At 40.1% G+C, this 23,027-nt stretch overlaps 1 protein-coding gene across 1 annotated transcript in view; it reads left to right on the top strand.

The window, feature by feature from the left end:
- LOC311441993 (netrin-4-like) overlaps positions 1–21,436 on the top strand; it is a 53,629-nt gene extending 32,193 nt beyond the window's left edge. Inside the window, exons 4-10 of the mRNA XM_084530739.1 lie at positions 2,538–2,664; positions 3,197–3,385; positions 11,068–11,281; positions 12,170–12,306; positions 13,323–13,391; positions 14,481–14,651; positions 16,507–21,436. Coding sequence (XP_084386865.1) covers positions 2,538–2,664; positions 3,197–3,385; positions 11,068–11,281; positions 12,170–12,306; positions 13,323–13,391; positions 14,481–14,651; positions 16,507–16,643 — 1,044 coding nt within the window. The 3' untranslated portion in view covers positions 16,644–21,436. The remainder of the gene's footprint in view (positions 1–2,537; positions 2,665–3,196; positions 3,386–11,067; positions 11,282–12,169; positions 12,307–13,322; positions 13,392–14,480; positions 14,652–16,506) is intronic.
- The last annotated feature ends 1,591 nt before the right edge of the window (positions 21,437–23,027 follow it).

The raw sequence follows: 23,027 nt of genomic DNA, 5'->3' as shown, positions 1-23,027 counted from the left end.
CAACAACTTCATTCTTCCTTCCTCATTGAACTTTCCTGTTTATTCTTAATAATTGTTCATGAGTACTCATACCATCTGTGCTATGCACTGTAAGCACAGGGTTCTGTGGAATAATGAATATTTGATCATGTCATTCAAGGCTAAAACAAGATTGCATAGTTTAATTCTGCCATTTCCCAGCTGTATAGTCTCTATTCCTTTCATGTGATTTTTATTGTATAAAGAAAGTGTATATTTTGTATACCTGTAATCATTTTGAAAAAAAGACAATTTACAAATGTTGTGCTGAAATACACAGGCATTTCCTGTAAACTAAGAAATTTTTGGTTCTAGTCTGTTTTGGAATCAGTTGAAAAGTTCAGATAGTCTGAAGTTTGGGGTCACTAAAAAAAAATAATTCTGTAGTTCTGAGTCAGGCTCACTTTTTCCTCAGCTCTGGTCCTTTTCTCTGTTCTATGGCTTCTGAAAAGGATTCATTGCTTTTAAGTCACTGTGTTCAGAGGGGGAACTAAAAAGCCTGAAGAGCCAAATTCAAATGAAGAAAAGCCAAACACTATTTCTTCTTGGTATTATTGTTTCTCTGTAATTTGTTGTCATATTTAGTACTTTGAACGTGGATGACTTTCTTGGACAAAGGTCTGGAGAGGCATCCCATAATGTGCTACATGCTGTATCCTCCTGAGGTTTACTGGTGCTGAGCCCTGACAGAGAAATGCATACCCTGAAGTCTGTGCTCAGTCTTCCGTGAGGAGGCAGCCAACCGCTCTGTGCAGCAGCAAATCTGCCAGCTGGCCAGAGAGGGGCAATGGCATCAGCTGCAGCCTATCCCCTTTGCTAGCTGCATGACATATCTGGTCTGGGAGGATTAAAAACCAGGGCAGCAGAGAGCAAATTGCTGCAGGGAGATGGCTTTGGGGGCAGGGGAGAGCATTCACTCTTTTGAATGTTTGTCTTGATCCCAAGCTACCTGCTATGAGGGATGGGGTTGAGGGAGAACAGCAAAGGGGAAGTCTGACTTTCAGGAAAGACTGTGGAGAAGCATAACTCACATTAGTGGTGAGATTAAAGGATTACATTCAATTCACACCACAGTCAAAATGAAATCTCGGCTTCTGCTTTTTGTGTAACATGGGCAGAGCTGTGATGGTGGTTACAGAGCTTAGCATCCTGAATCATGCATGAGAGAGAGAGTCTAGTCCCAGATTTTGTTTGCTACTCTAGAACAAATGTCTCCCTCCATGTGAAATACATGCCACTAATTGACAACTGCTTTTGTGGTGGGCAACAAATAAGATGTACAGTCCCACCTTTCCTCAAATAATTTCTCAGGGGCCTTTCTCTGAGGCATTGCAAATATATTGCAATCTTTTCTTAATAAATTAACAAAAAAAAAAGTGTAAAGCACTTCTTGGATATAGTTCAATTATAGAATCTCATGCACCTGTAGTGGACCTGGTTATTATTATTGTGTATGAAACTAATTTCAATAGTACATTTGAACTAGGTTCATTTATTAGATTTGAACTAATTTCAATAGTTCATTTGAAGGCTGGACTCACCCAGTTTCTGATATCAAGTTTCTAGTGCGAATACCTGATTTCAAAACTGATATGTATTAAAATATTTTCATGAGTAAAAATAAATTATTGTATTCCACTGAAAGCAGGTAAGTATAGAAGAAGCAAGATCTTTCTTCAGATAACTTTTCAAGAAAATAGTCGCAGAGGAAACTATGCTATTCAGCCATCTCCAGTCAAGACTTTTTATCACTTCACTGTTTCCCCTTCAAATATTTGGTGAACTTCTATTTCCTTGCCTAGGTAGGTTCATATGTTTAGTTTCTGTAGATCAACTCTGTTCTTCATCCACACCAGTTTCTGTTGAACATCTTCTAGTTTCTCATTATCTGGTAACAATATGGTCAGAACTGAAAGCTGTAGTGGAGGTACAGTTTTCTCACAACTGAACAATAAATAACTATTTCCTATCTACTTAGAATCACAATGCTTTTTCTTACACAGCCCAAAGTTTAACTGGGTCATTCCTGATCATCTGTTCTTTGCATATTCATATGTAGGCTGGTAAATTGGTGCCTGTTGTACCTAGGTCTATTTCAGCATCTGTGCTGTCCTCATGGAACATGTGGTTTGGATTGTTTCTCTGTGGGTCTGCTGAGTGGTATTTTTCCAAATTTCACAATTATTTTTGCTCAATTTTTAACTGTGCTGGGAGGTCCCAGATAACTTGCTTGTTTTTCTAACAATTTATAATTTAGTAATTCATGATGATTTAATTACCATCTTCCAGATCACTGTTAGTACCTAATAAGACAGGGACCAACACCCTCTGGTAGGCTGTGTTCTGTTCTCCTATGACTCAGCTCTGCTAACCAAGCCTGTATTTGACACTGGAGGTTTCTTAACGGAGTCAGGCAGCTGTGGAAGAGCTGTGCAGAAGTCCTGGATCTTCATGAGGCTGTTGGGCACTCCACCATGTTAATGCTTGTAGCTGTTTGACTGTGTTCTCTTTCCCGACAGGTCCATGGGAAGTGTGTGTGCAGACACAACACAGCAGGGGACCACTGTGAGAAATGTGCACCACTATACAACGATCAGCCTTGGAAGCCAGGAGATGGAAAAACAGGGGCACCGAATGAATGCAGAAGTAAGTGGGAAGGGGTTTACTGATCCAGGGCTTCAGGGTGAGCACTGACAATGACAGCAGGCAAAGTTCTCTGGCTAAGATGTCATCAATTCACATTAATGATGCCATTACAGAAATGGTGGTAAGTTGCTGGTCGTTGATGGAATATTTCAGTATGCTTATTGTTTTACTGCAGCTGATGCATTTGGGCTATTGGAAAGCGGAATTCACAAGGCAGAAATCTTTTTGTCCGCGCCTATATCCCCTCCTGCATTTTAGCATTCTAGGGTTTTGTGTAAGGTTTACAATACCATCAGATTGGTTTGTGTTACTATGAGAACATGACACAATTTGCAACCACCCAAGCTTCTTGGGTGTTCTCTGTGTTGCAACTTTGAATTTTTTTTAATGAAAATCAAGGATTGCAAGCAGAGGAAATGTGTTGTATTCAGATATTTCCTCTATGATTCACAGTAGGAAAATGATACTATTTAAATAGCATTTGTTGTGCCTATTGGATAAGCCTGAAGTATGTTTCCCTGTTTCCCATCAGAGTGTCGCTGTCACAACCATGCTGACAGCTGCCATTTTGATCTGAGTGTTTGGCTGGCATCAGGAAAACGCAGTGGTGGAGTCTGTGACAACTGCAAGCATAACACAGAGGGACATCGGTGTCAAAGGTGCAAACCAGGGTATTACCGAGATAAAGGGAAACCCATGTCTTCTAGCGAGGTCTGCAAACGTAAGTGATTACTGTTATGTTCAGTGAAGATAAATGAGTGGTGGAAGCCTGTTGAAACAATCAGCAACTATGGAAGTATTACTGTCCTTTCTTTGTATTTTGTTCCTAGACTTCAGTTTTCTGATCAAAGGCCATTTTTCTGATTTGCTGTGTCTATTCCCCTATGGTGTCACAAATTATTTTTTTCTGCTGACTGTAATAGTTCTCCCAATGCATTACATCCTAGTGAAAGTGACATTCCTCTTGTGCTTGCATTTAAAATAATGTGATTCTATTTCTCACTTGGGGTGCATTTTATTTAACTTTTTCCTGCACCTCTCTTAAGGCTGGGTGCCTATGTGTAAGCTATTGTTAAATTCCGTTTGATTATGCAACATCTGTGGACGTAAATGTATATGATAATGGCTACAGGAGGTGTATATCCATATGGGAACAGATGAATCAGAGCTCACAGACATATCTCTAAATTCTACAGCTGTATTATGGGGTGCTCTGCCCAAATTAATTGCCTCATTAACACTTCAGCAGGATGTGTTAGGAAGTAACTCACACGCATGTATAACCTCTGGATCAAGGTAGTTTGCACCCAGACAGTCTGGAACATAGCCAGAACAAGCCCAAATCTCCCTTACTGTAGATGTTCTCTGAGTATTCTGCCAAGCTTCACACCTCTCATTCCATCTGGCATCTATTTGGGAGGATGCTATTTTCAACAATGTACGTGATTTTGATTCTCCCTTTGGATAGTCTTTCTTCCCTTCAACTTAGACATCGGTTGCCAGCATGGAGAACTTCGGCCTCTGTCATCCATACTCACGTCTGCTGGCAGCATATGCCTTTGAAGCTTTCCTAACACCTTAATGGTCTTCATCAAGATTTCTCTTAAACACTCCTCTCCCTGGGGCTAATGGCCTGTGATATTGCTTAAACTTTCTGTGAACAGCACATCCTATGCTTCTGGTCTTCTGTATACTTTCCACTGGAATATCTTCCCAATTAGGGCCAGTAAGGACTGCTTCCACACAACTCTTTCTCTTTGATTTCATAATTTCCAAAGAAAACTGATAGACAGGGTTACAGTGAGTTTACCTAATTTACTCTGTATGCCATAGTGTTCTACAGTGGTTTCTCTTCAGTCCTGTTTTTATTCAGTGCAGATTTTCTACAGGGAAATGTTTGTAATGGGGATACATCTTTATGCGAGAAGATTAGTTTTCAGTCTTATAGTATCTGAAAGTATTTGTGTATGAACACTGGTATACAGCAGTCGGGTGAAGGTGTAGTAACCAACATTGTGTGTAATATTAGATAACCAGTAACATAAAGGTGCACTGGAGAGAAGCAGAAAGGAAAAAAAAATGTTTGAAAATAGAGCCTACCTGTGAGGAAACCCTAGAACAGTCTGCCTGGGTGAAATCAGACCTTGACTCTACCTCTGCATCTTTTGTCTGGTCCCGTTACAAGCCTTGTAGTGCCTCCTGCCAATACTCTGCATAGCAAAAGAAAAACTATTCAGAGGGATAAGCAGAAATTTACCATGCTGAAAGAACTTTATTCCTATCATGCCAATCAAGCACAATAACATTCTTTTCACCTGGGAACATGCTGCTGCCAGCAGAAGTCCCCCAAATACAATTGTTTCCACTCTGCCTTGTGCAATCAAGCCTAGATTGCTGCCATTCCACTCTAGCTACCTGAAAGTTGTGTGTCTTTTCCAGCCTCCCTGTACAGGCAGTGGAGAAGCAGTAGGGTGTCCAGGGGATGATTTATTGTGTTCCAACATAGACACCTGTGACAGATTAACTGAATTGCCCTCTAAAGTACAATTCTATTTCTTTTCCCTGACTTAAGAGGTATTCTGGATCACTAGCCTGCATCAGAGTTTCTGTTGGTTGAGATGAATTTAACAGGTTTGACCAAGCATTAATACCAATAAGTAAACCTGACTTTATGTGTGCATAACTGAAGTCACCGAGACCTTTCACAGACATGTTAAGTAGTGCATGAATGCTTGCCATATTAAGGTATAAGGGAAGGGCAGGCAGTTCACTCTTGAAAGCATCAATTTTTATAGCAGATTGGTGTGTGCATGATGCTTGTAGTTGTGTGGAAAAAGAAGGGATATTCGAGATATAATTAAAAAGTTAAGCTTATGTGTAGTGAGGAGTGTGCTTGTTGGGAGAGGGGTGTTAGTCTGCTTTTTCTTATCTAAGGTGAGGAAGACAATTCCTACAATGCCCTTTGACAAATTACCTTAACAAGGTAGCATTTTGTATGATGAAAGAACTGATCCCCAAACACTTACACACTGCCTACATATCACATGAGAAAGTGTGCACTTTGTTATGCTGTACATCTGCAGATAATTTTCAGGGAATATTACCATACTTTGGACATTATTATCAGTGATAGCAAAACTAGGAACCATAGCGCAGACAGGCAGAATTGTTTTGGTTAGAACAGACTCAGTTTGATAAAGGTGAGATTTGAGATTTCACCTTCAGAACCACCATCATCTCCTTGTGCCTAGTGCTGATACTAGACTCAAAGACTCCATGCAGATTGAAGGACAGACCATCTTCTCCATTCTTTATGTTGCAAGATCTGCATTGCTATTAAATGTAATCTGGTGTGGTATGAGTAAATTTTTCAGGTTGTATGACCCTAAAAAATGGTTATTTGTTAAAAAGTTACTGTTTTTTTGTTGTTTGTTTTACCTTGTTAATAAGTACTAAAAGCAATAATCATATCGGGTAGATTTTTCTCAGCCTGCTGATCATAAATTGAAGAGCTGCCAATGCTGGACCAGAATGTGAAGATTTGCACGTACCACTTCACAGAATCACAGAATAGTTGAGGTTGGAAGGGACTTCATCAACTCATTTTGAGAAAACCATGCAAGCAGCACCAGGCAAACTACACTAAATAACCCACCCACTGGGCAAATGCTGAAAAGCAGTAATAAACTGCAAACAGCAGGCTGAATGGATTATTTTGGTGAGAGCAACCTGGTCATCAGCTTCCCATTTTGAAATCAGAGAAGAAAAATCTCCATGGGAGATCCAAACTTGACCCATGTGTACAGTGGATACTGAGCTGGGAAAGGAAATCTGATGAAAAAGCTGAATGAAATGCTGTGCTAATCCCTTTGAGAAAGCACGCTTGAAGAGTGCTCTGCCATCCAGAGCAAACTCTAGGTTCAGCTGTGGCAGCCCCCTCAGGCTCCCAGAAAGTGAACAGGACGCTGCCCAGGCCCAGAAAGTCTTTAAGCATTAGTCATAATAATGAACAGCATTGTCTCTTAATCACTGCTAGGAAAAAAAAAAAAAAGTTGTATAACAATTGGATGTCCTGGCACTATCCAAACCACCCTTTGCTGACCTCCAGTATGAGACCGCAAAGATATTCCCTTGAAAAAAAAATAAAAATCTGTTGAAGTTTGACATGTAAGTGTGAATCTGCTACTCCTTTTCATCTGCAGAGACAGCCCGCCTCTGATCCCTTTGCTTCTCTTCTTCCAGCTGGGGATGAATGAGAGCCAGGTCATGTACAGAGACTTGTTTCAACACTGTTTAGATTTATTAAATTAAAAAAAAAAAAAAAAAAAGGAAGGCATGAGAAAAGTCCCAGAGCCAAGCCTGGGACACCTGCTTGTTATTGGGGGTGACAACACAGGATTAAGCAGTTTGAATATAGATTTGTGTGAGAGCTTTGACTCATAAGCCTAATCGTTTCCTAACCAATGGCTAGAAAAGCTGCTGTATCCTTGGCTCTTTCCTGTGGCTTATTTGGAGGCTTAAAGGATCCTTCTGAAATGGCACCATCTTTTGTACTCACACTTTGCTTAGCTTAAAAAAAAAATGCAGGCATGTAGACCAATTAGAAAGGCTCTCCAGGAAAACAAGCTTTCTACTCTAAGCACAAGGGTTGAAAATTAAAATGTGACCAGATGCACATGCACACACATTCTGAAAAGCTCTGCTGCTCTTCCTTTTACTTCTGCACAGAGGGAGTAAACTTTTAATTGTGATATCACAAAGGCCTGATCACATCTTGGTTCAGTCTGTCTTAACCAGCCCTGACCACACACACAGCTGTCTATCTTATTGCCTTCAGTTAAGAAGCATCATTGGCTGAGTCAATCTCCACATCTGACATGCTTTAAAAATTGCTCTGACTTGGTCATATGCTCAAAAGATGCACGTGTATATATTTCAGATTCAAAAGGCATTGTTGCCTGTTTTTCATCAAGTAGCTGGTCTGCTCACAACTATCTTCTGCAGTGTAACTGCACAGAAGTTTAAGGGGAGATGCCTCAAAGTCCACTGATCTACTTGGACCTCTTGCTATTTTTCTATAACGTGGTACCACGTTGTTGCAACCCATATTGCATTTTACATCTGTGTCCAATTACATGGAGAAGACAGCTGTGCTGAGGGCAGACAGATTTATTGAGGATTTGAGTGGAGACTGTTGTATGAATATGTTTTTTTTTATTCCTTGTCTCCCTCTTTTACAGTATGTTACATCCAGTAGAGTGACAAAAAAACTTAGGAGAGTAAAAGCCAAGAGGATGCTGCTAATACACAGTGAAGTGTTGTTCATTACACTGCTGTCAAGGGGAGAACCCATACAAACCAGCCATCTCTGGGCCAGAACTGTCCGCACACCGTCCCTAACATAATTGATGATGCCTTTGACAAACAAGGCCATTGTCATGCTGGCTCGTGTTTTGTTAGACAGGGAGGTGGATAAAGAGAAGACTAGGGTTTGCCAAGAGGAAAGAAGCAAAACTCAGCAGGGGAAGGTTCTTTGTTAAATATTGGGAAATGTGAAAGGATGGGTTTTTGGAAACTTGCTTTTCTGTTCTTTTAGTTATGAGGTTTATTTGCAAATCTATGATACCATTAAGCAGATAAAACCCAGTCATCAACAACGGCCCCTTCAGCATGTGGCAAGTGAGCTCTTATTTGGGGAGTTTCCTTAGATGCATAACTGATATTGGCCATAACACTCTGTAAGCCAGACATGTACACACCCAAGCTGAAATGCTAAATAAACACAGACTGAGTAAAGCATTTGCAAGCCACTTGTATAACTCATCTGAAAGTGTTGTACATTTATTGATCTGGCTTGCTCTCTGATCCACCAGAAGGCTGTCCATGTTTCTAATTGGGAAATATGCCCCACAGTTCATTTGGGAACATCAGTTTTCATCAACTGCAGTCCTGAAATAAATTAAAAACCAAACCCAAAACCCAACAACAAACAAAACAACAACAAACCATGCTTTTTTCTACCTCCTTATCAGCTGTCAATGCTGTCATTCACTGTCCTGCAATACTTTCCCTTGGGGATAGGCTGGGAGAAGGCCTCGTCTTGAATCAGAATCTAGACTCAGTAATAGGGAGGCTAATGATGCTAAGGATATACCCATCTGTTATGTGACCCTCACAGATAAAACATGAAAACTGGAAGTAAAATAGGAATGAAGACAGATCCAGAAGTTGCAGAAACATGAGGAATTTCAGGTGAAAACTCCACAGGCAGATCATATCTACAGAGATACTAGAATGAAATCAGAAACCTGGATTCAAGCCAACATAGATGTTGGCAACTTCTGACTTCTTGTCAACCTCAGAAAACCTGCATTAAAGAAAGAGTGTTTCTGCTCCTTATCCCCAAATCTATGGCATCCATTTTTTTTTCAGTGGTGGATGGAACTAAATGTCTTCTTTTTTAGGATGATGTAGTCAGCCCTGCAAAAATCTGGGCAAAAGTAATTCAAGTTGAGCAGTGACAAATCAGAACTTGCCTTTGAAACTGTCAATGCTAATGAGCGCTTCGTTGTTACACCTGCTCTCCAGAACTGACAGCAAAATCCCTGGGTTTGCTCCCAAAGTCAAGACTGCTTTGTGGCAAACAGGCGAGCCTGCTGCCATCCGCCAACCAGCTCATTGTGTTGAGTACATTGCCCATGACAGCACGCTTATTTTCTGTCCTTAGGCTATTGTGCTAGTGTCCCTTGAAAACAACTGACTGAGATCTGTCTACAGCAGAGTGTAATAATATTATTAAAAATACTGGCATAAAGAACACAGGGCATGGTGAAAAAAATAACTATGTAGTAAGCAGATCATAAGAAAAATGCCTATTAAACAAAACTGCTCACCCTTTTTCTCATACTGTTTTTGGAAGATATTTTTTCTTGAGCATCATATGTGAGGTTCCAGATGAAAGTAAATCTGCACTTGCTACAGTTAACACTCTTTGTAGTCATATACTCCCCCTCCCCTTGGAAAATGACGTGTGGAATCAGAGCATTCATTTGTTCTAGTATCTGTGAGCTCATGAAGAAAAGTAGTTTGATTAGTAGCAATAATGGGCAAACTTCAAAAGCTTTGGAGATCATGTTTGGTTCAGATAACCATCCAAAAGGCTGGCCCCTGATCCAAGCTATCCAAACACCTTGGGTGTCCAACATTTAACCGAAAATCTCTGTTAAAGCAGGTCTTAGCCATAACAGTTTTATTTCTCCCCTTTTCCAGATGGATGATGTAGTGATGCATTTACTCCTCAGTCTCTGCTACAAGCAAAAGCCAGGGCACAATGCTTTATTAATATATAAGTTCAGCTTAGTTCTCCTTTTAATCTAATTTGTTTGAATATCAAAATGGATGGGTATGTTAATTGCTTTTATTTTACCTATGCAGAGCTGTTGGCACAAGGCTTGACCATTTCAACTAGCCTCTTTCCTGATGAGGAAGAGTCAACTGAGCCTGGCTTTGTACCACTATATATATGGATAAATATAGATATGACTTTCCACCTCACTCCCTTACGCTGTCACCTTGGGAATATACTGGTGGCATGGGACTATGGCAATTTGTTGTATTTGAAGGCAGAATGGCCAACAGGAGCTGTAACTATACTGCTGTGTTGTCTTGAGTTGCCGAGGCTGGTGTCAAACAGGCAATAGAGTTGAAGATGTTTGGTTTTTATCTCTTGTATTGCCCTTCAGCTATATATGAAGCATGTTTAGTGAGTTTAGAGATCCTCTCCCATTCTGTCACCTTTTCTTTCAACAAGTCTGCTTATGTATTTGTACAATAGATTTAATGAGTTTCCCCACACACCTACAGTACTGCATGGTGAGACATCCCTTAGATCTCACAGTGAAGGAAATTCGTGGACTTCTTGGAGGCAGAAATTGAAGAAATATTTCAGGTCATTTGAACCACCTGTGTAAGCCACAACTAGCCCCAGAAGAAACACTAGTTTGTTTCATAGGAAAGAATGCAGGCAGTAGCTATCATTTGAGACCATATCCATGATAGTGCATCTCTCTGTGAATCACCTGAAAGCTGCTTGAAAATTGAACACACAGTGGAGGCCTCCTGCCACTGCTTCAAAACCCTGTATGTTCCAGATTTGTGGAGCAGGAAAGAATTGACTTTCACACACATGGGTCTTAGTTGGATGTGTTTTGCTGTGCTTCATGTTATAAAGAAAAAGAATATTGCAAGCATAGGCTGACAATGCAATGGTTACCTGCATCGTTTCAATATAAAACTGCTGAGTATCAGGAAGAGGGAAGGGGTCTCTCAACCTTGCAAAAATGTCTCTTAACCTGATGACCCCTGGGCACATAATCTCAGTCACCTCTTCCCGTATTTCCATAGCTTGCTCCTGCCAGCCAATGGGTTCAGCCAACGCAACTTTCAGCAGAAGCTGGCGATGCCACCCCAAGACGGGATTCTGCTACTGCAAGCCAGGTGTGGCGGGCCCCAACTGCGATAGATGTCTCATGGGCTACTGGGGCTTTGGAGAGAATGGCTGTCGTCCTTGTGACTGTGCCAGAGACTGCGATCAGCATACTGGAAACTGTTTCAATGGGTAAAGAAGCCCTTTTTTGGGTTCACTTTGAGATGGGATTCTGTAAAAATGAAACGAAATTTAACTGAAATAGTGCAGTGATGACAGTAAATGGAGGATGCTGGAGGGGACCAGGGGATGCACATAGTTTGAAAAGGTGGCTGTAAGTTGTAAAATGTATCCTAGATGCCATTTGGTGGCTGGCACACTTGAAAATCCATTGTGTTATCCAAGGCAAACTAGAAATGATGACTTTTGCAGTAACAGGCAAGTCCACAGCACCAAAGTAGTCTGTACAGCATTTCTAAACACACCTGTTTGCCTTGGAAATAAATGTAAAAGTCTGGAGTGCTTGCCTTTCCTCTGTGCCCAGGGTAAAAAGATACAAGGTCTCCCTTTTTGTTTCTGGAAGGCAGGCATCTGCACCCCAAACATGCTTTAATCTCAGTACAGGAGTCCCATGGCTTGCTTGCTGACTGGCTGCAGTTTTATTGGTCCTGCAGGTGTCCTTAGTTCCTAGCGATGCCAGCAAGTGACCACTAACTTTGAGTTACTTGGTTGTTCAGTAAAAAAAACAAAAAAAAAAACAAAAACAAAACAAACAAAAAAAAAAAAAAAAACAAAAAAAAAAACCAACAAAACCAAAAATAACCTCAAAAAAAAAAAAAAAAAAGGCAAGAAAGGCTCAATACACAGTTATTTCATAGAAATAGTAAGTCAGCATTGCTGAGGCCTAAATAAAAGCCTAGATCTTGTGGTTTCTCTGTATGGCATGAGGTTTTGCTCTTATTTACACTCCCAACCAGAAGAGAGAAAGTTTACCTGTCTGGATGCAGCTACATGCTATGACCACTTGCTTCCCACCCACCTTGTGTTTTAACCGAGTCTTCTCTTTTTATTCCCTTCCAGCTATGACAATGAGCCATTCTTTAATATCCCCATTGGGGGACGAATCCCTGACCTTGTGCAAACACCAATTAATGAGAGTGAGGATGAGTGGAAGTGGAATGACCACGAGCAGGGATTCTCTGCCCTGAGGCACCCAGGTACAGCCCAGTCTGGGAACAGCTGGAAGCTTCCCTCTGTGCCAGCTCTTTCTTCTCTTCACCCCTACTTAAATTCTCCTACTCGTCTCTAGCTCCAATCTGTCCCCCATCTGCTGGCAACATCTGCTGATTTGAACTATCGTTGGTTATTATTATACCTACATTGTTATTTTCCAAACAAGGCTCTACTTTTTTCTAGCACTTTGTTTTTGGAAACTGATGAGACATAATTAAGATTGTGTGAAAAAACACGCCCCATTTGTGGTCCTAATTATAGTCACAATGCTTATGAATTTGCACAGCTTCTCAAGTATTCAGTTTCCCACAACTTCAGATGCCATTTGTAAAAATATCATGTCAGCCGTCACTGAAACGCAGCCACCTCTGGGGTGGCACGCAAATGGTTTTAAGAATAAGGAATTCCTCATGGCACAACAGCTCAAAAGAGAAAGCAAAGAGTTACTATGCTGTATCCAGCTAATGTCATAAATAAGTAAGCTTTTAGAAAGAGGTGGAGTCTTTAATACTTGAACTGTTGTTGGTTTTGCTTGCCACATGTGAAAGTCAGCACTTACTAGCATCAATGACTTGGTAAGGCCCCGAGGTAACAGTGCCACCTGTTTCATATCAAGACTTCCCCTGAGAGGCATATTACCTTAATAACAGCAAAGTTCAGCATTTCTTAGCTTATGTGATTGAATAAAATGTATTTTTACTTACTTGATTTATACCTGGGTCCAACAAAACTCTATTAAATATCAGTTTATTATCTATATAATAGGCCCCATGAGGGCCTCATTTTACTCAACAGTACTGATAAGTTGTCAGACCAATTATTGTATCATCTAACAAGTAACACATTTGCAAATAACTGAGTTCACTCTCAAACTTCAGGTCCACCCAGATTATAGAAGTTAGATACATCTAACTTTATAACTGAATAGCATATGCTTTTCTTTCCTCTCTCATGTCCTGGCTCTTCTCCAACACCTTGTGTGCTGTGGTTTTCCTGCTAGAAAAGTGTGTGTGCAAAGAGAAGGTGCTTGGAAGTGTCACTGACTTCTGCCAAATGAAATATGCTTACGGTAAGTGAGTGATGTGCCCTCAAGGTATGATACTTTCACTATGTTGTTTATGCGTGTTATGAGCTGATAGCAGGGAAGAATTACAGAATTGGCAAAGTCATGAAATAAGAGGTAGGATTTCCTCTGCCTTTTTTGTCCAGTGACGCGTCCAACTTTTGATCAGAGCTGAGCAGTGAATAGCCTTTTTCATACCAGGTTCCTTGGTGTCTCCTTTCCACTTTCACTTTTTGCAGCAGGAGTGCTACAATTTGAAGTCTGCAGAATGGTTGACCTCTAGATCAAGAATAAATGATAAAAGCCTTGCATCTAACCCGCCATTGCTTTTGCACTCATTGTGCAGGCTCAAATGGCCACGCTTGCTTACCGAGAATGTATTTAATGCTGTGGGTTATGAACACCTGGTTCATACCATCACATGAAGAAAGGAAGGCTTTGAGGTTTGATGTGCTTGTGTCATGACACAACAAAGCCTGCTTGTGGGGCCTATCTGGATGAGACTACTCTGCCAAAAAGTTATGGATCCTACCAAGTTAAAGGAGCAGAAATTTATCATGGCAACCAGATGTTAGACCACAAAACAAAAATACTTTTTCTGGCTTGTTGTGCAATCATGGAATTTCACCATGTGACATGCCTACAGTCTGACAGGAAACTTCCTGACTTCCTTCCTGTGGAGGAGACAGTCCCTTCCCGCAGGACACAAATTTTGAAAGGTCAGAGGTAAAGCTATACAAATTCAACACAGGTTTTCAAATTGTCAAATATAAGGCAAATTATCAGTGTGCTTCTATCAGACTGTTAACAGCTGATCTGTTTTTGTACCCTTCCTCTGCCTACACACAAGTGCTTTACTATGAGTTCCAGGTGTTTGACAGCAACCCATTAAAGAGCAGTTGATAAATAACATGGTGAAAGGATTAGGTAATTCAACGGAAAAAGCCAGTTTTCCTTCTCTAAACTCATTTAGAAGGAATTATGAATGCCATGGAACACAACTTCTGTAAAACTTCAGTGTTTTTCATGTCTTCTTCCAAGGTGTTAAATCACTTAGAAATTCATTGTTGGTCTTATCTTGATGTTTTCTGGCAGTGATAAAAGCAAGAATCCTATCAGCTCATGACAAAGGGACGCATGCAGAAGTTGTTGTGAAAGTGAAGAAGATCCTGAAATCAGGCAAAGTGAAAATTGCTCGGAGCAACAGAAGCATTTACCCCGAATCCTGGACCAACAGGGGATGTACCTGTCCCATTCTCAATCCTGGTAAGGACAAAATGCTTGTAGCACCTGTTCTGTGGGGTCACACTCAGGTGTTCATCAATCTCATCTATATCTGCACTGCTGCAAATCAGGAATAACTCCTTGAAAAGAAGAAAGTCATGTAGCGTGAGTGATAGAGATCAAAACCAACTGTGGTAAAGCAGTTCCAGGTAACATAAAGCAGAGTAAACCTATTTCTTTCTGTGGACTATTAAGAAAAATGCCAGCTGTAAGGCACTCGAGGTTTAAACACTCAAAGCCAAACCACGCTTCCTTGTGGTGGGTGTGCTAGGTGGAACCTTTATCTATTGGACAGTAGCTAGACTTAAACTACCTTCAACAGCTACTGTATGAGCAGTTCAGCTACTCCTGCCCACAGCTTGCTTCCCCTGTAAACAGTGGTGACAATTCTGAGTTTTCTGAGTAACAGTTCATTAAACATCTGTGAGACACAATGAGTGAGTGATCACCTACTAGGGTACCCCATCACTGCACGTTAGCCCTCTGATCCTGCCATGAATGCCTGATGGTTCTGTTTCCTGAGGTCTGAATTGCTGTAGTCTCCCAACTGCGAGAAGGGAGTGTGGATTGCTGTGGCAGAACACACAGCTGTCACACTGAAGAGCCATGCCAGCTGAGCTGCACAGGGCACGTAGATTAATCCAGCCCTTCAGGCTGCTCAACAGCCAGCCCGCATGCAGCCTCTCTCAGGCACTTCAGTAATTGTGTTTATTTTGTTTCTCTCCAGAACACTGACAATGTGGTCTTTCTGTTGCCAAGAGTTTCAACTCTGAGTTCCTTCTTGTCTTTACTCCAAAAAGTTTCGTTCCACAGATGGAACCCAAAGAATTGCTCTTTGGAAGTTAAGTGGGTGGATATAAAAAGGTTGTCTGCCTTCCATCAGGATGGATGTAGAAATCTCAGCTAAGATCAAACAGCCAGCACAAAATTTTACAATAACAAGTAAAATTAAACAAACAGAAAACAGCAAACAAAAAAAAACTATTCTTTGTGTATGACTTTAAAACACTTTTCTTCCCTGAACACCTCCACATAGAGGCTGCTGAAAATAAAAGATCATAAACTGCCAGTGCAAATCTAGTCGTGCATAGCGTATTCTGGCATTTGCAAAACCAGAAAATACACATGTGCAGTCCATGTTCCACACATCTATTAATAATACTACAAAACCAAAATATCCAGCCCCACACATAATTTGCAGTGGGTGCCTCTCATTTCCTCCAAGTTCTAATCACTGAGGGAATTTTAATTGTCACAGTTCATAAAACACAAGGAGTGCTTATCTATCTAAGTCAGGGACGGGATTTTCACTGGTACTTGTTCCTAGTCTACACATGCAGTTACCTATTTTTTTGTTCACAGACCTTGTTCTTTGAGGCCCACATACCTGTATCTTCAGGTTATAGGTCTAGGAAGTCTGGCTTACTATTATCACATATAAAAATTGAATTCTGCTACTCATTATACCTACACAGGCCAGAAGTAATGCTACTGAAGCACACAGAGTTATACTGGCTTAAAACAAAGGTCAGAGATAAGACTCAAAACTGGTCACCTGCACACTGAGGCGGTGAATTCACAAGTGGTAAACCCACTGGAACTAAATCAATTTGTAATTGCGTGACATTTAACCTGTGTGGCCAGGAGTCAGCACTGACCACATGCCCACAAAGGCATGTATATAGGTAAGACTGCACATGCACAAGCTGGAATATAAAAACTGCAGGAAGCAAAAATGCCACAATATCACATGCCAGATCATTAAGAAATTGAGAAATTCTGTTTAGTCTTACTCTCTTTTTATGTTTTTTTTTTTTTTTTTCCTTCTTTAAACTAGGTACTGACTACCTTATAGCAGGCCAGGAAGACTCTAGGACCAGCAAACTTCTTGTGAACATGAACAGCTTGGTTAAACCCTGGAAAGCACATTTGGGAAAACAAGTAGCAGATATTCTTCGAACTGGGTGCAAGTAATTTCTGCTTCAAAACTTACAGTGATGAACTTTGCCTTTTAATAACACTGCAGTGAAAGGTTTAGGTAGTTTGTATGTTTCCATTCATTGTGCTCCTAGCTGAAGTGATGACGGCAGGCTCACCACCCTTTCTCCTTTCATTTCCCTAGACAGAAAACTTTGGGACATGACTTTTTTTTTCCAGCAATGCACAGCCTTATCACACAAAATGAACTAGTGCATCATACATAGGTTGCAAGTCAGTTTTTAATTTGAGCCTGATTCCATGTATCCAGAGAATCATTTTACAAGGCCAAACTGAAGGTATGGATCAGTGTTTCCATACTTCAAGTCAGCGCCTGATATAAGCATGTATAAGCTGCTTACATAATGCATTCATTACTGGGGTGTAGTTTTCTTTATGTAAGTGACCACTAACAGGCAGCAATTTCTTTCAGCTTTACAAGTGGCATAAAGTAGACAAGTATGTCATAATAATTACCTACAAGAGCTCAGATATTTTTATTTACCATCGAACTGTTGTTATGCCAATATAACATGCTGCTTTCTAGAGGACAATATTATCACACTGCTGAACAGAAACTAACATGGGACTTAGATCGGACAAGGCTCTATAGATGTACATTGCTATCATCAGTGCTTAGTGATGAGGCCTGCTGCAAAAAGCAACTTGATTCCAAATCCAACTTGTGCTCTTTAAGGTCATTTTGCTCTTTCCTGTAGTACTTGAGTCTGTAACACCACACAAAGGTTTCACAATGATTACCACCAAAAAGCCTTATGCTAGGAAAGAGCCAAAACAAGTGATGAACGTCAGCTGCTCTACTGTTGAATGTGTAATTCTACAAAAGCTACAGAAGTAGGCGGAGGTAAATTGGTTGGCTGGACTGCGTTTTAGATGAGGTAGCTGTGAGAGAGATGTGGTACTGTTAGACGAGGTACTGTGAGAGCAACCTGGCTATTCGAGCTGTGCTCAAGACCACTGCCATTTGATTTGCACTTAGCGCTTTCATTCTGCTTTATTTCTCTTGGTCATACTTGAGGTTAAGATCTGAACCTAGGCTGCCTTCCCATCGCACCTGAGGATTGCTTCTCCCCCCAGAAATATAGGGGAGGTTAACACCTGCCCTCTAGATAGTAGTTATGTTCTGCAAAAGCATTCTTTCTAAATCTGTTTCACCGTTCTCCAAAGGAAAGGAGAGGTAGCTACTTAAATTGTTCCCTAACAAAGCATTTTGAGGAAAGTGTAGTTCTAGACTCTGTCCATGGGACAGGGGACTCACGAGCAAATGAAGCTCATTGGAACGCCTTCCCTCGTTAAGTAAAACAAAAATTATAATGGATCAGTCTGTACTTCCAGGTGGTTAAAAATGCCACTTCTGTATATTTCTGCTCCATGTCTATGACTTGAGCTCTCAAGAGGAGATATCTTAATTTAGCACTCCCTGACTGGTGCATGGAGTATCTAGGAAAACCTTAAGCTAATGCACAAGGATGTCTGTTCCAGGCTACATTCAGGCCATCAGTTTGTTCTCTTTATCACTGAGAACCTGAACAAATCAGCTTCATTAATTCCATTTGTCAGTTGTCCTTTTAACTGTGTATTGGTTGAACAGCTGAAAAATCTTCAGGTCATTAGGAAGTGGGCAATAGGCAGATATTTACAAAATGAAAGCACCGCTTTTCTCCTAACTGTGCGTAGTGTTTCTTCCCCTTCCTTTTCAAGTGCTCCCCTTCTCCATTGCCATTGATTTTCCTCTTCCCTTCTATTTATTTGTTGTTGCTAAAGTGGTATCCAAGTATATGGCATCTCCAACAAGCCATTTAATTAATGCAATAAAACACATTTTAACAAGGATATTTGGCTTAATTTATATTAAGCTTATAGAAGTTAAAGCATAACAACTGCTTTCTTTATAGTCTTCAGGCTGTCTGCACAAAAAGATTGATGATCTTCCTTCCAAGTAGCAATAAAGATGTGCACATTAATTTATAGTCTGTTCTCAAAGGGCCTCTCAGTATAAATGAAAATCAAGTGAAGGTTTATAACTAAGTTAAGGAACATGCTTTTCAACACAGACCATTTTACCTGCGGGGCACCCCATTTACCAGTGATCATATTCCACTTTGGTTTACAGTCAGTATTGTATTAAAGCAAACTTCCATGTTTCAATTTTTGTGCCAGATGGATGGTTTTGTGGAGAGAGTAAACAGCTGCATAGTTCCTTCTGTGGGCGAAAATTATTTGTTACAGGGTCATTCACAAGTATTTCCAGCAACTGCTAGGAGAAATACCATCTGTAACGCAAATATTCATACCCCAGCATGTTCTCTTAGGGCCTACTGTAATACAGCGATTAATAACTACCATACTGCAAACACTGCTGTGTGCAAAGATTGCCATCAATATATCACACACTTCAAATATCTCAAAACTGGGTGACATCCATACACAGTGAGGTGTGTGTGGGGGGTGACCCTAAAAACATTCAACCAATTTATTTTCCTAGTTTCCCATTTTTTTGGATCTCTTATTTGCTCATAGCTGTATAGTTAAGTGTAATTAATTCCCTCTATTAGTTAGAAACAATGCACATTTTATTCCAACTACTAGTTCTCATTTAATGGCTTTGCTCTGTACAGTAACAGGTATTCCATAAGTATGGAATTTAATTTCAAAGTACAAAATGAAAGCATATGAGGGTGAGTCAACACTGCAAGTTGACTTTTCACGTCTCTGTCTGCTGATCTGGTACCTGAATTAACAGAGAAGAAAAATCAAAGAATGAAGTTCCAACCCAGACTACCACATGCAATCTATTTGTTCTGCAGTGTTAAAAATCCAAGTAGTCTATCTGAAAATAAGTATTGAAAATTAGTCAACATGAACTGCAGAAATCAAGTTAGAACAGCTACTGATTAAGGTACTGATGAGAAAGTTTAAGTGATCATAATGTGACTCAGGAAAGTTAAAAAAAAAAAAAAAGTTATTTGCTTGCATATTGGTATGTGAAAAGATGAGCCTGAGATGGCAAGATGACAACACTTTTCCTAGCAGGAGCTGTTACATATTTCTCAGAACAAGTACACATGGTCATGGCACAGTAAATTAACAACAGTTAAAGAACCCTACCACAGAAGATATCTCTTTCCAAGAGGAATTGTTTTGTAGGTCTGTATTCACTATCAAATATCTTGTGCCCATCTGTCATAGGTGGCACAGCAATATAAATAGCACTAACATGGAGAAAAATATGTATTTGCCCAATACAGAAGTGGCTGGACAGCTTCTTTCAGTACTAGTGCCCACCTTAAAAGATGTCCCCATGAACAACCCTACAACACCCACATGGATAAGGTGTCTCAGTAGCAGCAGCAATCACATACCAAACAGTAGCAATAATGCATTGGTTGGAAATCCTGCATAAGGATTAAATAAAAGCATTTACCCACAAGACAAATCTGGAAAGCTGTGGAAAATTTGTAATAGTGCAGGCAATTGCTTGAAGGAGAAGCACATTTAAGTTTCCACAGCAGCAAGCTTGGTATTGCTGGTCAAAACAGCTCTCTAGCCGCTGTACAGCATGTGCAGCCATTAACACATGGTCACTCTTGCAACACAGACCCCAAAGCATCAAATTAATTCATTAAGTGGCCATTGTGAGTGCACAGCCTTAACTCCAATGTAGTATCATTACTAATGCTTCTTCCTCTGCTGCTCCTGGCAAGCGGCTAAGGAAAATCTATCTACGCACAACCTTGTGCAGTGCTCTTTGGAAAATGGCTCATTGCTATAAAGAACAAGTTTTCTCTGTAGTGTTTACTGTGTCTCATGATTTTTCCATGCTGCTTGATGTAAGTTTTCTTTGAATTAATATAATTCATCTGATGTGCTCTCTGAAGAATCCCCCAAACCTGCAAGAGTTAGTGTGTTATTTGTTAAGTGTTACAGCACATTCTTTTTTGTACTTAAAACCTCAATTAAAAATACTCAAAACATTTACACTGATGTGAGGTTTGGGATCTATTTTTAAAATTTTAAACCACACAATCCTCAAACCACATGCACATTAATTCTTTTTAAATTAATAAACCACAAGCATTACAGACATCAGGCTCTTGCTTCAACAGTCAGGCATAGTCAGGCAAATGGAGAAAAGCATTTAGCCAATAAGGCAACCATGATGGTTTTTTCTACTAACTTGTGAAAAAATGTCCGTTTTGTATGAAAAGGTACAGGTTGAACGCAGAACAAGTGCTGTTGATTTATGCTAATCCAATAGCTGATTGAAATTCAATGCTGCAAAACCTTACATGCAGGTACTTGCAGGTATTTAATTCCCCATTAAAACACATGCATGAAGTTTTACAAGTTTGAAGTCTAAAAAGATACTTACCAGGTTCTTAACCACTTCTTTGCACGTAGCTGATTTCTGGGATGCAAGACATGAAAATAGAGAGGTATTTTTGGTATGTGGAAGATGCCTTACCTATAAATGCTCAGAACTTAGAAGGTTGCTTGTGTTAGTCCCCATGCTTAAAACCAAACCCAACAAATTATCAGAGACTTACCTTTGCAATTCTTTGTTGTAGTTGAACTTATTCTTCAATATACCGTACAACTGGACCTCTGAGGCCTAACCTTCTTTCTTCATACAGTAATGACATGATAAATACTGCCATCACACTTTTGTCTTGCAGTTTGTGATGGGAAAGCACTTTTGTCTTGCAGCTTGTGATGTACTACTTTTAAATGCACAGGTCTGAGTCCTGAATTAAAATTTAGTTTTAGGAGATTGTCCCACATTGGCTTATGTTGTCATGGCAGCACTACACCTGACATAAAGCTGTTACATGGTACCAGTGTTGGGGGACAACACACAGAACAAATTCTGGTAGACCAGATTCTCAGGACAGTGGCTCTTCTGCATTTAAAAAAACTAAGTCTAGCTCCGAAAATACTAACTCAAATGTATTCAAAATATGGCTCTTCATGAGAAAAATCACAAGCACTGAGGGTATTTCAACCTTTACCTGTACAGGAAACATCTGTTAACAACATGTGTACACATTCCCAATATAAAAACAATGGTTATAAACAGAAGTAATTCTGAACCAGAATTACTATATATACAGCGTTGGAAATGCAAACTACAAGCACCGAACCCAACTATCAAATTCTGCCAACCCTAGCTTGTCCCATGCAATGCAGTCCCAAATCAGAACAGTATCAGCTGTATCCAACCTAGGTCATTTTTAGGCTCTTTGTATCTCAACGAGAAAGAAGGGGCCAAAGAAGGGAACAAAGCACCTGTAAGAAGAAAGGGGACTGCCTGCAGCAGAAGGGGGATAAAAAGAAAGCAGTAATAATATTTGGGAGTATATGAGAAGGGGACAACATGAAAAGGAAAAGGAACAGCATGGAAACAGCATGGTAACAGCAAGAAAAAGCACTGGAAACAGATGCAGAAATCCAATACCCCTCTCTCATACAGCACCCTGTGAAAGGAATAAGATTATTTTGAGAAGATGCTTTCACCTTCTTAGGAAGCATAAAGGACTTGCCACTTTCAGAAACAAACAAATCAGCAGGACCTGTCATCAGATCTGGTACAGCAAATCCTATGACCCTTCAAAGCGTTGTGGCATCCGGGTTAATCTGCACTGTGCAATCATTACAAATCTTCCTGTGCTCTTTGTTTTGGCTATAACAGGGCCTTCGTGAATGGTCTGCACGCTGATTCATCAAGACTAGTCTGTAATGTGTTATCTTTAATTTTATTTTATTTTATTATTTTTTTTTTTTTTTTTTACAAAGTACATTTGTTATTGATTTAGAGATTGTATCTCCATTCAGGCTCTGACTGCTGACCATAGCTTATGCTAAGAACATGGAATTCACTAAAGGAAACACAAAAAGAAATAAAGAAAAAGTCCAAGGATTCCTGAGGAAAGTAAAGTCAGCAGCAGATAGGAGAAAATCAGAGCCCTGTGTTAGGCAGCCACAGCTGTACATTCTACGTCTGACACTACTGGAGGAAACATGTCACCTCATGCTTATTTTCTTTGAATTAAAAAAAAAAAAATTTTTTTTGTATACCAAGAAGCAACAGATACTGCAGTCCCCATAACAGGGAGGACAAAAGGCCTATTGTTTAATGATTTCAATTAAATTAGCAAATGGCAGAAAATTAAGCAGCATTCCAAGCATTTCAGTGTTGCGTGGGGCTACTTTCAGTGGATCTGAATGCCTGAAAAGGCCTTTCCAGCTTGTACCACTGGCTGATGCACAGCATACTCTAACCATAAGCCCTTGTGCTTCTGGCAGAGATAGGCACAAAACCAAAAGCAAGCTTTTACTAATGCTATTAGCATGTTAACAGCA

Source organism: Aythya ferina (genome assembly GCF_964211825.1).
Source record: "Aythya ferina genome assembly, chromosome: 10".
NCBI classification, from domain to species: domain Eukaryota; kingdom Metazoa; phylum Chordata; class Aves; order Anseriformes; family Anatidae; genus Aythya; species Aythya ferina.
The sequence above is the reverse complement of the archived record's forward strand: the minus strand, read 5'-3'. Positions and strand labels throughout refer to the sequence as shown.